General features: G+C 53.2%; 1 protein-coding gene across 1 annotated transcript in view; it reads left to right on the top strand.

Annotated features, from left to right (window-relative positions):
* ADGRG5 (adhesion G protein-coupled receptor G5) overlaps positions 1-7,102 on the top strand; it is a 25,278-nt gene extending 18,176 nt beyond the window's left edge. The window contains exons 11-13 of the mRNA XM_032283992.1: positions 789-906; positions 4,720-4,997; positions 5,352-7,102. Of these exons, the coding sequence (XP_032139883.1) occupies positions 789-906; positions 4,720-4,997; positions 5,352-5,452 (497 nt within the window). The 3' untranslated portion in view covers positions 5,453-7,102. The remainder of the gene's footprint in view (positions 1-788; positions 907-4,719; positions 4,998-5,351) is intronic.
* Positions 7,103-13,185: the final 6,083 nt, after the last annotated feature.

The raw sequence follows: 13,185 nt of genomic DNA on the forward strand, positions 1-13,185 counted from the left end.
CTCCACCTCCATCACCACCATCATCACTTCCTCCACCTCCATCACCTTCTTCACCTCCATTATTGCCATCACCTCCTCCACCTTCATCACCACCATCATCACCTCCTCCACCTCCGTCACCACCATCATCACCTCCTCCACCTCCATCACCACCATCATCGCCTCCTCCACCTCCATCACCACCATCATCACCTCCTCCACTTCCATCACCACCATCAACACCTCCTCCACCTCCTCCACCTCCATCACCACCATCATCATCATCACCTCGTCCACCTCCATCACCACCATCATCACTTCCTCCACCTCCATCACCACATCATCATCATCACCTCCTCCACCTCCATCACCACATCATCACCTCCTCCACCTCCATCACCACCATCATCACCTCCTCCACCTCCTCCCCCTCCATCACCACCATCATCACTTCCTCTACTTTCTCTACCCCCAGCATCACCATCACTACCTTCATCACCGTCCTTGCCCCTTTCTTGCTTATCTCTATTTCCTCAGCAGTTCCTCAGCCCTCCCTCCCTTTTGCGCCCCAGCGCCACCTTCCCAGTGTGACCGCTCCTCTCTCCACCACCGTTCCATCATAGAGCTGTCACTAACATCATCTTGGAGGAGAGCTTCCTCCAAACCACCAGGCTCATTGCTCTGAAGCTGGGGGCTCAGAACAGTCTCCTCCCAGCTGTCCCTGGCCCAGTGGAATTCTGTGTCAGCAGCCCCAGGGACTGAGAGCCAGCTCTCCCCCACATCTCCTGAGCCTTTGTCCCACCCCTCAGGGGCCCCAGCCCTCCTGGTACTGCTTCCCCTCGCTGTCAAGAGCTCAGTGTACGGACCCTGCACGATCGCCATCTTCGACAGCTGGGAGAATGGCACGGGCTTCCAGAACATATCCATGTGAGTGCCCTCAAGGCTGCAGCGGGCTCCCTGACTCTGCAGAAGGGCCACGTGGGCCTGGGGCTCCAAATGCAACATCCTGTAGGCAAGGCACTGGCCGCACTGGCTGTGGGGCAGAGAGGGAGCTGGGGCTTCGACGGGGGTTTGCAGGTGGCTCTGCCATGTCCTTTCCATGGATCCAGGTCTCCTGCAGAGGCGGCCTTGTGTTCTATGCTGGTGAAGTCTATGAAGCCAGCCTGTGCTCCCCAACCTGCCAGGTCAGCGGGGCCTCCCGCCTCCCCATTGCACATGGCCACACGATCAACTGTCCTGCCCCGCCCTCCAGTGCCCAGGCCCTGAGGGTCTGGCTCAGCCTGCACTTGGCCCTGTCCCCCGCAGGCCACCTTGCTGCACCTCCTCAGGCTTGGGCTCCTCCCAGCCTGCCCTGGGCATGACACTGCCAGGCCCCTCCAGCCCTCCTAGTTGAACAAGAGTGCTATGGAGGCTAGGCTTGGGGAGGCAAGGAGAGGCCTCGAGGTGGGCCTTTGGGGGCCTGGGGACACGCTGCTGCTGCTCTTGTACAGCCCCTCCCTGCACCCTAGGACATGCAGCTTTTTACTGTTATGCAGTGTTTCCAGCAGCGGACATAGACTAGCCTAAGGAACCCGGCGGGCCTGTCGCCCTCCTGCGGTGGCTGTGGAGGATTCTTTCCCTCCTGGTGGACGCAGGCTCAGGGTGGCTGGGGGCGGACTCTGTGGCAGGTCTCGGGTATCAGCCGGCTGCCTTTTCACAAGGGCAAGGGCAGGTCCTGTTGCCAGCCCGATTTTACCGTTAGGGCTACTGAGACGCAGGCGGCTTAGGAACTCCACCTGAGGGGCCCCGGCCGGTCAGTGGCAGAGCTGGGGCGTGGTCTCTGGCAGGCTGGTCCCGAGCTAGCCCCCGGCCCCTGAAGCAAGGCCGGGGACTGAGTGGCAGAGGTGGGGTTGATCCCTCTCACGGTGAGGCTCGGGCTGGTGTCTCAGAGGACATGTGATGTCACTTTACATGAATTGTTCCCTGCAATCTCCATGGGAACCCGTAAGGCAAGTTCATAATCATCCCATCCTACAGATGAGGAAATGGAGGCTCTGGCCTCAGTTTACACACTCTCTGGATTTCCTTTCTTTCTTTCTTTCTTTCTCTCTCTCTTTCTTTCTTTCTCTTTCTTTTTGATGGAGTTTTGCTCTTGCACAGGCTGGAGGGCAGTGGTGTCATCTCGGCTCACTGCAATTTCTGCCACTGGGTTCAAGCGATTCTCCCGCCTCAGCCTCCCAAGTAGCTGGTATTATAGGCACGAGCCATCATACCCAGCTAATTTTTGTATCTTTAGTAGAGACAGGGTTTCTCCGTGTTGGCCAGGCTGGTCTCAACTCCCGACCTCAGGTGATCTGCCCGCCTTGGCCTCCCAAAGTGCTGGGATTACAGGTGTGAGCCACCACGCCTGGCTTATTTTCTTATATAATAATGTGATGGGGACAAAGGAGCTTTAGTGACACACCCACAGGACCCACTAGTGTGCAGACGTTAGAGAACGCCCAGCTACGAGCCAGCCTCTTCCTGGGTCTTCTTCACTCTCCCCTCTCCTCTCAGGAAACAACTACCTTGGATTTTGTGACTTCTTTTTCTCTTACATTGAAAACATCTCTTACTATGTATATACACATTCCTAAACCCAAACATCAGTTAGAAACCAAAAACAGCCCTTGAAAATCATTCACATGTCTGCTGACAGGATGCTGGGTGAATAATGTGGCAGAGCCGCCCCGGTGGGGATATTTCCTAGCAGTGAAAATGAGTGGTCCACTATCACACTCATCAACTTGAAGGAATCCCAAAATAACGTCCTGGGACCTTGGTGACTGCAGGGGCCGGGGCCACAGAGCAAACCTGAGCAGGGGATTGTGATAGTCGCAAGCTCTGGGCTGGGGGCTTCAGGTTCCAGCTTTGCCTCTAACTAGAATGTGTTCCTGAGCCAGAGCTTGAGCTTCCTCATCTGTAGGATGAGGGTGACTATGTACTTGCCTTATGGGGTGTCATGGGGATTGCAGGGGACAATCATGTAAAGCATATTGTTACTGGTGGAGGGTGTCCAGGTTCTTGGCGTCTTGAAGACAGAATGAGACAAGCCTGGGCGCGGTGGCTCACGCCTGTAATCCCAGCACTTTGGGAGGCTGAGGCAGGTGGATTACCTTGGGTCAGGAGTTCGAGACCATACTGACCAATATGATGAAACCCTGTCCCTACTAAAAATACAAAAACATTAGCTGGGTATGGTGTCATGCACCTGTAGTCCCAGCTACTCAGGAGGCTGAGAGGAGAATTGCTTGAACCTGGGAGGCGGAGGTTGCAGTGAGCCAAGATCACACCACTGCACTCCAGCCTGGGCGACAGAGTGAGACTCTCTCTCAAAAATAAATAAAAAATAAATAAAATAAAATAAAGAACAAAATGCACAAAGTGAGGAATGAATAAAGCAACAAGAGCAGAGACTGAAGATGAAAGTACAAGCCACGGTGTGGGCGTGGGCCAGAGCACAGGGCCTCAGGAGCCCGTCACAGAAGGTGTGGGGTTTACGCATCCTCTAGAGGCTGTCATTGGTTACCCGGTGTATGCCCTATGTAAATGAGGAGCATGAAGTAAAGTGACAAAGGCGATTGGCATACGCCCTATGTAAGTGGGGAAGATATTCCCTGTCATAGTTGAAGTGTTTCCATTTGATATTTATTTATTCATTTGTTTTTTGAGATGGAGTCTCACCCTGTTGCCCAGGCTGGAGTTCAATGGCATGATCTTTGGCTCACTATAACCTCTGCCTCCTGGATTCAAGTGATTCTCCTGCCCCAGCCTCCTGAATAGCTGGGACTACAGGCACCACACCCAGCTAATTTTTGTACTTTTAGTAGACACGGGGTTTCACCATGTTGGCCAGGCTGGTCTCAAACTTCTGACCTCAAGTGATCTGCCCACATCGGCCTCCCAAAGTGCTGGGATTACAGGCGTGAGCCACCGCGCCTGGCTTCCATTTGATTTAGTTCTAGGAAGTCCTATGTTCCCTGTCTCCAAACCTGATTCTCCTGCCTCAACATGACTGTGTCTGACTAAAAAGTGGCATCTGTCTTGAAGGTGTCCCGGAGGGTAGAGGCCTCCAGGAGGGCCCAGGACTGGGGCTGGCCTGGGTCAGTTCTCGCTGGCTCTGTGCTCAGCCCTTGGGGGGCTCTCCTGCTGCTCTGTCTGCTCCCAGGTTGGCACTTGGAGAGCACCCTTCCACCAAACCACGGGTTGGCAGTCTGCCCACTGCTCGGGGCAGGGCATGGTGGCCCAGTCTAGGTGGGAAGAGGCTCGTGGGGAGGGGCGTCCCACTGCAGAGGTGATGACGAGGCGGTGGCACCATGTCCTGGGGTGGAAGGGGAAGTTTCCAGGAAAGAGGGCTCTGGGCCCAGGGTCCAGTAGAAGATGGGGCACGCCAGCCTTGGGTTGGCCGTGGAAGCGGAGAGGAGTGAGATGTAGAAGGGAGAGAGGAAGAGTGTTCAGGTGGGTGAGGGCACGGGGAAGTGAGAGAAACCACTGGCAGGAAAGGTGGGCATGAGGGAGCTGCAGATTGTTGACCAAGGCGGCAGATGCGTCCTCTGGTGGTGGCCTGCCTGGAAAGCCGGGTGAGGGGCTTTACCGTGTGTCCCGTCAGGCCAGAAACAACAGGGCCTGAGCCAGGAGACTGGGCGGGGTGTCAGGCAGTGGTGCTGGTCCCCCGCCCACCTGGGAGCCGCTGTGAACCTGACACATCGCCTTCCCCCACAGATGCTGGGTGCGGAGCCCCGTGGTGCACAGCGTCCTGGTCATGGGCTACGGTGGCCTCACGTCCCTCTTCAACCTGGTGGTGCTGGCCTGGGCGCTGTGGACCCTGCGCAGGCTGCGGGCGCGGGTGGATGCGCCGAGTGCCAGGGCCTGCCGCGACACTGTCACCGTGCTGGGCCTCACTGTGCTGCTGGGCACCACCTGGGCCTTGGCCTTCTTTTCTTTTGGCATCTTCCTGCTGCCCCAGCTGTTCCTCTTCACCATCTTAAACTCACTCTACGGTAGGGCCTGAGAGCGGCCTGGAGGAAGCCGCTGGGCAGGGGGTGTATGGCTGGTGGGATGTTCGCTGCCAAAGGGGTTCAGGTGAAAGGGGCAAGTGGGGGACTGACATCCAGCCCACAGCTCCACTAGCCAAACTGGTGGGGGCTACATCTGCATGAAGGTGCCCTATGGCCTGGCCATGGCAGCTCTTCCAGCTCTGAGGCTCTGCCCCTTCTGGCCTTCTACAGTAAGAGATTCTGGGAGTTGCTTGTGGGCCCCAGGGAGACCAGCTCGCCGCAGCCAAGGAGGCCCTGGCCTCTGGGGACACCCACGCTGCCCCGTGGCACGCCCACCTACCAGCCTTTCTCTTGCAGGTTTCTTCCTCTTCCTGTGGTTCTGCTCCCAGCGGTGCCGCTCAGAAGCAGAGGCCAAGGCAAAGATAGAGGCCTTCAGCTCCTCCCAGACAACGCCGTAGTCTGGGCCTCCTGGCCTGGAACCCTCAGCCTCTCTGGCTGCCAGTAGCCCGAGGCCACGGCTCTTGCTAGAGAGGGTCATAGGTCTGCTGCAGGACTCCAGAGGCCACTGTGACCCCCAGGGGGCCTTTTCCACTTCCATGGCCTCCCCAGGCACCAAGGGCAGGGTTTTACCCTCCCTCTCCCTGACATTTTGCTCTGGGCCAGGTCCAACCCCACCTGGGGCAGCAAACCTTTGTCCTAGTACCTGGGCCCAGCTGGCCAGGGATGTGGGCAGAGCACCAGCTTGGGTGTCAAGATGCCAAGTTTCAAGGCCTGGCTTTGATTCTGTCTATATGGCCTTGGGCCTGCCACTTCTCACCAACCCCACGTATCCACAGCTGCGACATGGGGACAGGCGGCTTTGTTCCAGCCCAACCCGGGAGCTTGGAGAAGATTGCATCAGACCTGGGGCAAGAGTGTCAGCGTGGAGTGGGAATTCCCGTGGCCACCGCCTGCTTGCTAGGGGCAGGATCTTGGCCAGCCTGCCCTGGAAGCACCCGCTTGGCCCCGCCACTTCCTCCTGGGAAGGGCCAGATGGCATCCCGGCTTGGGGTGGGTGGGACCTACCCAGCATCTGAGACTTTACTGGCCTATGCCTGAGGCCTCTTTTCCTTTAACTCCCTAAATTATGATGACTCCAATTCCAAGCCCACCTTTCCCAAAGATTGGGAGCTACAGCCTTTCCCAGAGGCTCCTCCTGCAATGCTCCCAAGACCTCCCTCCATAGACCTTTCAGACCAGCAGCCCACCCACGGGGTTTCCTTTAGGGCGGAGGAAAACACTTCTTTCTCCTCCAGCTGAACCAGCTGGACCCCAGTGACCTGGCTACTTGGTGATTGGGCAGGATTGAATTTGCCCTGGCAGGGGTGAGAGTGTGGGTTTTAAATCCGAAGCTCAGGCCAAAGAGAATTACCCTTGCCCCAGACCTGTCAGACCCGGTGGGAGACAAAGCCCATGAAGCCTGTGCGTTTCCCAGGATGAACACTAGAGGGCGCCATTGGCCCACTCGGCGGCCCTTGCCGCCAAGACTACATCTGGAATCGCTCAGTCAGTCACCTGTTTGCAGACACCATACATCAGCTGGAGGGGCCATAACTGCAGGACTGCGCCTGCTGAGTGACACGCAGGAGGAAAGGAGAGACACGTTTACATGGCCATTTGTCTCTTTTCCCAGTGCAGCGATACGCTGTCACTCTTGGGGGCTGCACCCCGGACATAGCTGGCATAAGAGCAGGGCCGGGGTAGACGCTCAGGGCCCTGCGCCAGGCCATCAGGCAGTTTTAATGACCTCGAAGGTCACAGGCAGAAAACGGGAGCAGGATTTCCCCTGGGGAAAAGTTCTCCTGGGGCATCCTCTGCTCTTCTGTACGTTTCTAGATACACATAGCTCCTTCACCAGTCAGTGGGTGGTGCAGGCTCTAGAGCCAGACTGCCGGGGTTCCAGTGCCAGCTCTGCCCCTTGCTAGCTGTGAGACTGTGGACAAGCCACTCAGCCTCTCTGTGCCTCAGTTTTCCTGTTTGTAAAATAGAGGCCATAGCAGTACCTATTTTGACGGCTAAGTGAAAGAATTCAAATAAAGAGACTTGGCATGAAGTAAGTGCTCAGTAAACGGTTGCTGGTGTCATCATTAGAATTTTTGCTATTATTTTAAACAGTGTTGATTGAGTGTCAGAGCCAGCCTGTCTAAGCCCCAGGCCCAGCTCTGCTCAACTTTGCAGACACAGCCCCTTCTTAGGCACATCTCACCAGGCCCCAGCTTCTTTCCCCAGGGAGGCCTCTGCTCCTGCCTTGCTGGCTTTCTTATGTTCTAGGAGTAGTGCCCGCATGGGATAGCCTCCAGGTGTTCCATATATCTCCCAACCCCACAGCCCCCAATCTTCCAGTCTAATGAAATTCCTGGTGGTCAATTATCACATCTACAACAAAATTGCCCCAGCTGTGCATAGCGAAGGCCTCTTTCCCACGCTGACTCCAGGCAGAATCCCCCACCCCCACCATCGCCATCGGAGTGATGTGAGCACCCATCTGATCTCCAGTGGTTAAGCCCCAGATCCCCAGGTGTTGGGGCAGGGATCCCCATGTTAATGAGGGTCCTGAGGAATCATGGGAAACTTTAGCCCTTCTCTTGGGCAGCTCCAGGGAGCGGGGATGCAGGCTTTTGCTGTGGCTGGGTCTGCATAGAACTCTCCAGCCCAGGGCCTGGCCTCTTAGAACCCACCAAGCCCAGGGCTGCTGGAGGGAGGATGTGGCCACAGCAACAAGGCATGAGCCTGGCAGTTCCAGGAAGCAGCCCCAAGCTTGTGGCCCTGAGCCCCGCTGGGGTCCAGGCCCTGGGCAGAGACCGCTTCCTGGAAATGTCTCACCTGGGTGTAGGGGAGGGACTGAGGGAGACAGTGTGGAGCCAGGCAGGGCCCCACTTCTGCCCTCCTGTCCCGCCCAGCAAAGCCCACACAGGGCCCTGGGGCCAGCTCTTGGGAGCTTCCAGAGGAAGGAAGGGGGATGGAATGGGTGGAGTCTGAGGCTGCTGTTCAGAGCGAGGGACTCAGAGCAGACGTGTGGTGAACGGATGACATGTAAACGCCAAAGGGACCACAGATGAAGAGGTTTCTGTGTGTAGTTCTGTTACTGTTATTTCAGAAAGGGACGTACGTGTGTGTGTGTATGGGGGGCTCTTGACAGTAGGGCTGCCAGATAAAATATCAGATACCCAATTTGGGGGACGTACTAAAACATTGTTCATCGTCGACCTGAATTCAGATGCAGCAGGGCATTCTGTGTATCGATGTGTTTTGATTTTTGCTAAACCTGGAAGCTCTAATGAGACCAGCATTGGCTCAGGAGTCTGGGGTGTGGACCCTTCACCCTCTAAATCCACTCAGGTTGTGCTGACGGGGCAGCCCCTCTGCCCACCAATGAGTCCCCCTTGTTCACAGCCCACTCAGCCTGAGGTGTTCCTATTGCCAGCCAAAGCCACCGCCAGAAACCCCAAGGGGTCTGCCTTGGTGTCCCCACCCCTGCTGTCAGCCCTGGCACACACCTAGCCTCCATCCCCTGCAGAGGCCCCACTGGCCTCCCTGCCTCCCCACTCCCAATTCCAGCTTCACCCAGAAGCCAGAGGGCGTTTTCCATCCTGCAGCCTGCCCATGTCCTCCCCTGTGGAAGCCCTTCCATGGCGCCCCCTCTTCATTGCCAAACTCCCCACCGGAACCGGAAAGGCCCAAGGTCCAGCTTGTGTCCCCCTCTCCAGCCTGTCTCTTACCCCTCCTTCCTCCTCCTCCTCGGTGCTGCTGCACTCAACAGCTTTCAGTTCCCTGAACAGGTTCTCTCTCGTCTCTGGGCTGTTCTGTGGGAGGCTCTCCCTGTGCTCCTCGTTTGTGGATGATGACAAATCCTTAAAGTCTCAGCCTTGCGTATCCTCATTCCCCCAGACTGGGAAGTGGTCTCTGACCTTCAAATCTAGGGTGGGGCCTCCTTTCAGCCCCACGACCCCACCCTTCCCTGTGACAGACATTATTTCTCTATATTATGACTGTCTCTATCTGTCTCAGCTGCCAGACTGAGAGTATTTTGGAGACAGGTGCTGTGTCTCATGGGCTCATTCATTCATCCGTCACGTGATTGTTAAACACTTGTTATATTCCAGGCACTGCACTGGTTGCTGAGGGTATATAAATGAACAAGTCATCACATTCTTGTGGGGGAGGAGTGTCTTACACTAAACAATTTAATGAATAGATGTAAGACATGACAGGTGGTGACATGTGCTATGAAGAAAAATTAAGGAGGGTGAGGGAATAGAGTGGCCAGGAGCCGGGTTTCAGCAGAGGGAGCTGAAGAATGAACCCGTGGCACTGGAGATGGAACTGGCTGGTTGCCTGGAGGGGAGGCTGCTCCCAAAGCCAGTCTCACTGCAATTTTTCCATTTGATGCTAGTGAAATTCGGAAGAGCTAGGGGTGGGGAAGATGGGACGTTGAACTCCTCTGAGATAAAACTCTCTGAGGGGGCTGAGGTGGTCCTGGGTTGGGGTGCCCCCTGCTACTGGCAAGAGAGAAGCAAACTCCACGTGGAGGAAAGCTTCCCTCGGTTCAGCCAGGAGGATGCCCAAAGTGAGAGCAATACACTTGTATGGGCTTCAGTACACAACTTACTAAATCACAAGAAAGTAAGCCACCATGAGTGAGAGTTGGCAGAAAAGAAGGAAGCAACAGATTTGGACCCGGAGGACGGAATAGCCATACATGAAACGTTTAAAGAAACACAAGGTGCAGTCACAAAGATGAGCATAGAAATGAACAGACATGAAGAGAGAGAGAGATCTGGGGAAAAACCAACGGAACTTCTAGAAATAAAAACTATGACCTCAAGTTGGATGCGGTGGCTCATGCCTTTACTCCTAGTGACTCAGGAGGCTGAGGTGGGAGGATCGCTTAAGACTAGGAGTTTGAGGCCACTGCAGGTAACATAGCAAGACCCCCATCTCCATAAAAAGAATAGCCAGGCATGGTGGGGCACACCTGTAGTTCCAGCCACTTGGGAGACTGAGGAGGGAGGATTGCTTGAGCTCAGATGTCTGAGGCTGCAGTGAGCTGTAATCCCGCCACTGCACTCAAGCCTGAGTGATAGAGCAAGACCTCGCCTCTACTAAAAAAAAAAAAAAAACAAAAAAAATCTCAAAATCTAAAATTCAGCAAACAGTAAACAGTGGAATAGAGAATTAGCCCAGCATGGTGCTATGTGCCTGCTGTCCCAGCTGCTCAGGAGGCTGAGGTGGGAGGATGGTTTGAGCCTGGGAACCAGAGGTCGCAGCGAGCCGAGACCGCACCACTGCACTCCAGCCTGGGCGACAGCGCCAGACCTTGTGTTAACAAAAAAAGAAAAAACAAAAGAGGAGAATTAGTAAGCTGGGGGTTACACACAGAGAGAATGCAGCAGAGGTAAGAAGACGGACAACATGAAAAGAGATGAAGAGATAGAGAATAAGAACGAGAAGATCTTATATTGGAGTCCCAAAAGAAGAAAATAAAGGCAATGGGAAAGTGGTGGTTTTTGAACATGAAATGGCTGCACATTTTCTAGAAGCAATGAAAAAACAGTCTCGGAACCAGGAAACACGAAGCATCTTAAGCATAATACACAAATCCATGCTTTTACACATTTTATTGAAACCACAGAATGCCAGCGGCAGAGAAATAATGAAAGCACGCAGACAGAAAGGACAGATGGCCTACAAAGGACAATAGAACGTGAGCTGGCTTCTCAACCACCGTGACAGAAGCTAGGAGGCAGGAGTAATAGCTTCAAAGTGATGACAGCAAATAAATGTCCACTTAGAACCGTGTTCAGCAGGGGGTGGGCATGGTGGCTCACTCCTGTAATCCCACCACTTTGGGAGGCCAAGACAGGTGGATCACCTGAGGTCAGGAGTTCCAGACTAGCCTGGCCAACATGGCGAAACACCATCTCTACTAAAAATACAAAATTAGCCGGATATAGTGGTGCATGCCTGTAATCCCAGCTACGTGGGAGGCTAAGGCAGGAGAATTGCTTGAACACGGGAGGCGGAGGTTGCAGTGAGCCGAGATCCCGCCATTGAACTTCAGCCTGGGTGAGAAGAGCAAAACTCCACCTCAAAAAAAAAAAAAAAAAAAAAAGGAAAAACAAAGTATGTCCAGCAAAACTGTTACCAGTGGCAGCTATCTGAGTTACCACTGGCAAACCCGTTTGAATCTACAGCAACCTCAATTCTTGCCTCCTCAGAGGAAAGAATTTGACTGAGGGGCGTAAGGAAGAAGGAGAAACTTGGCAAGTTTCAGAGCAGGAGTGAAAATTTATTAAAAAGCGTTAGGGCTGGGCCCAATGGCTCACACCTGTAATCCCAGCACTTCGGGAGGCCGAGGCGGATGGATCACTTGAGGTCAGGAGTTTGAGACCAGCCTGGCCGACATGGTGAAACCCCATCTTTACTAAACACACAAAAATTAGCTGGGCGTGGTGGCGGGCACCTGTAATCCCAGATACTCGGGAGGCTGAGGCAGGAGAATTGCTTGAACCCAGGAGGTGGAGGTGGCAGCCAGCTGAGATCATGCCACTGCACTCCAGCCCGAGTGTCAGAATGAGACTCCATCTCAAAAACAAAACAAAACAAAGAGCTTTAGAAGAGTAGGAAAGGATGAAGAAGAAAAGTACAACTTGGAAGAAGCCCAGGCAGTTGACTTGAGAAACCGACTACACAGCTTGACCTCCTGACTTGGGTCAGATACCTTGGCATACTTCCAGGATCTTGCCTTGCTTCCTCCCACCCTGACCCTGAGATCTTACTGGGAAGCTGCTGATCGGCTGCAGGTGTTTTCTATTAGGAGCCTGCCTTTCCCCAGCACTGGCTGTGACCAATTATTACTTTACAGAAACAGTTAACCACCTGACCATCACCTGATGGTCACCCAACACTCCTGGTGTGCGTGTGTGTGTCTGTGTGTGTATGTGTGTTGGGGGGAAGCCCTTTCCTCAACATTTACAGGTAAATAAAAGCTGAGAATGATCCAAAGAAACTCCCAAAGTGTGCACTTCAAGAAGGAAAATGCTCAGAAGGTCAGCCTAAGATGCAAGAAGAAGCAATGGTGAGCTCAGAAAATGGTAAAAGTCTGGGCACAGTGGCTCACACCCATAATCCCAGCACTTTGGGGCACTGAGGTGGGAGGAAAGCGTGAGCCCAGGAGTTTGAGACCTGTCTGGGCAACATGGTAAAACCCCGTCTCTACTAAAAATACAAAAATTAGCTGGGCATAGTGGTGTAACCTGTAGTACAAGCTACTTGGGAGGCTGAGATGGGAGGATCACCTAAGCTCAGGGAGGTTGAGGCTGCAGGGAGCTGTGACTGTGCCACTGCACTCCAGCCTGGGTGACAGAGTGAGACCCTGTCTCAAAAATAGATAAATTTTTAAAAAGTAAGAGTAGCTAAAGCCTATTCAAAAATCATCTGTATAAAATAATAATAATTTTATTTGTAATGTTAAGAATGAATCTGAAATGATGGAGAATAATAGTGTATAAATCAGGAAGAGTGAGACTGGAGCTGCGGTGTCCTAAAGTGCTAGCTAGCGTTTGTGAGGAGGGGTAGGGAGGGTGTTAAGATATTGTTTAATGTGAGATGTTATTAATTAAATACACATGGCAAAACTTCAAGGTTTAATTGCCTTTAGCTCAAAAGAAAGCAACTTCAAGGGCAAAAACTAAAAGAAAACAAAAAACACCAAAAACTGGAATGCAGACATTTTATTCCAGCAGAGAGAAAAAAGTGGGATAGATAAAACAATCAAATAAAACTCAAAGTAAAAGAAACAGGAAAAGTGGAACTAATAGAAATCCAAAAGTAATATAATAGAAACATACCCAAATATATCCATGATTACAATAAATATAAATGGCCTAAATGGACCGGTTAAAAGCAAGAGATATTAAGATTGAATGCAAAAACAAAACCCAGGTGTATGCTGTCCACAAAAAACAGCCGAAGTAAAAGGACATGGAAAGGTTGAAATTAAAAAGATGAATGAAGGCTGGGCATCGTGGCTCACACCTGTAATCCCAACACTTTGGGAGACTGAGGAAGGAGGATCACTTGAGCACAGGAGTTCATGACCAGCTTGAGCACTACAGAGGCTTCATTTCTTTTTTTTTTTTTTTTTTTTTTT

The sequence above is a fragment of the Sapajus apella genome, unplaced genomic scaffold (assembly GCF_009761245.1).
Source record: "Sapajus apella isolate SASKATOON/1434 unplaced genomic scaffold, GSC_monkey_1.0 scaffold15, whole genome shotgun sequence".
NCBI classification, from domain to species: domain Eukaryota; kingdom Metazoa; phylum Chordata; class Mammalia; order Primates; family Cebidae; genus Sapajus; species Sapajus apella.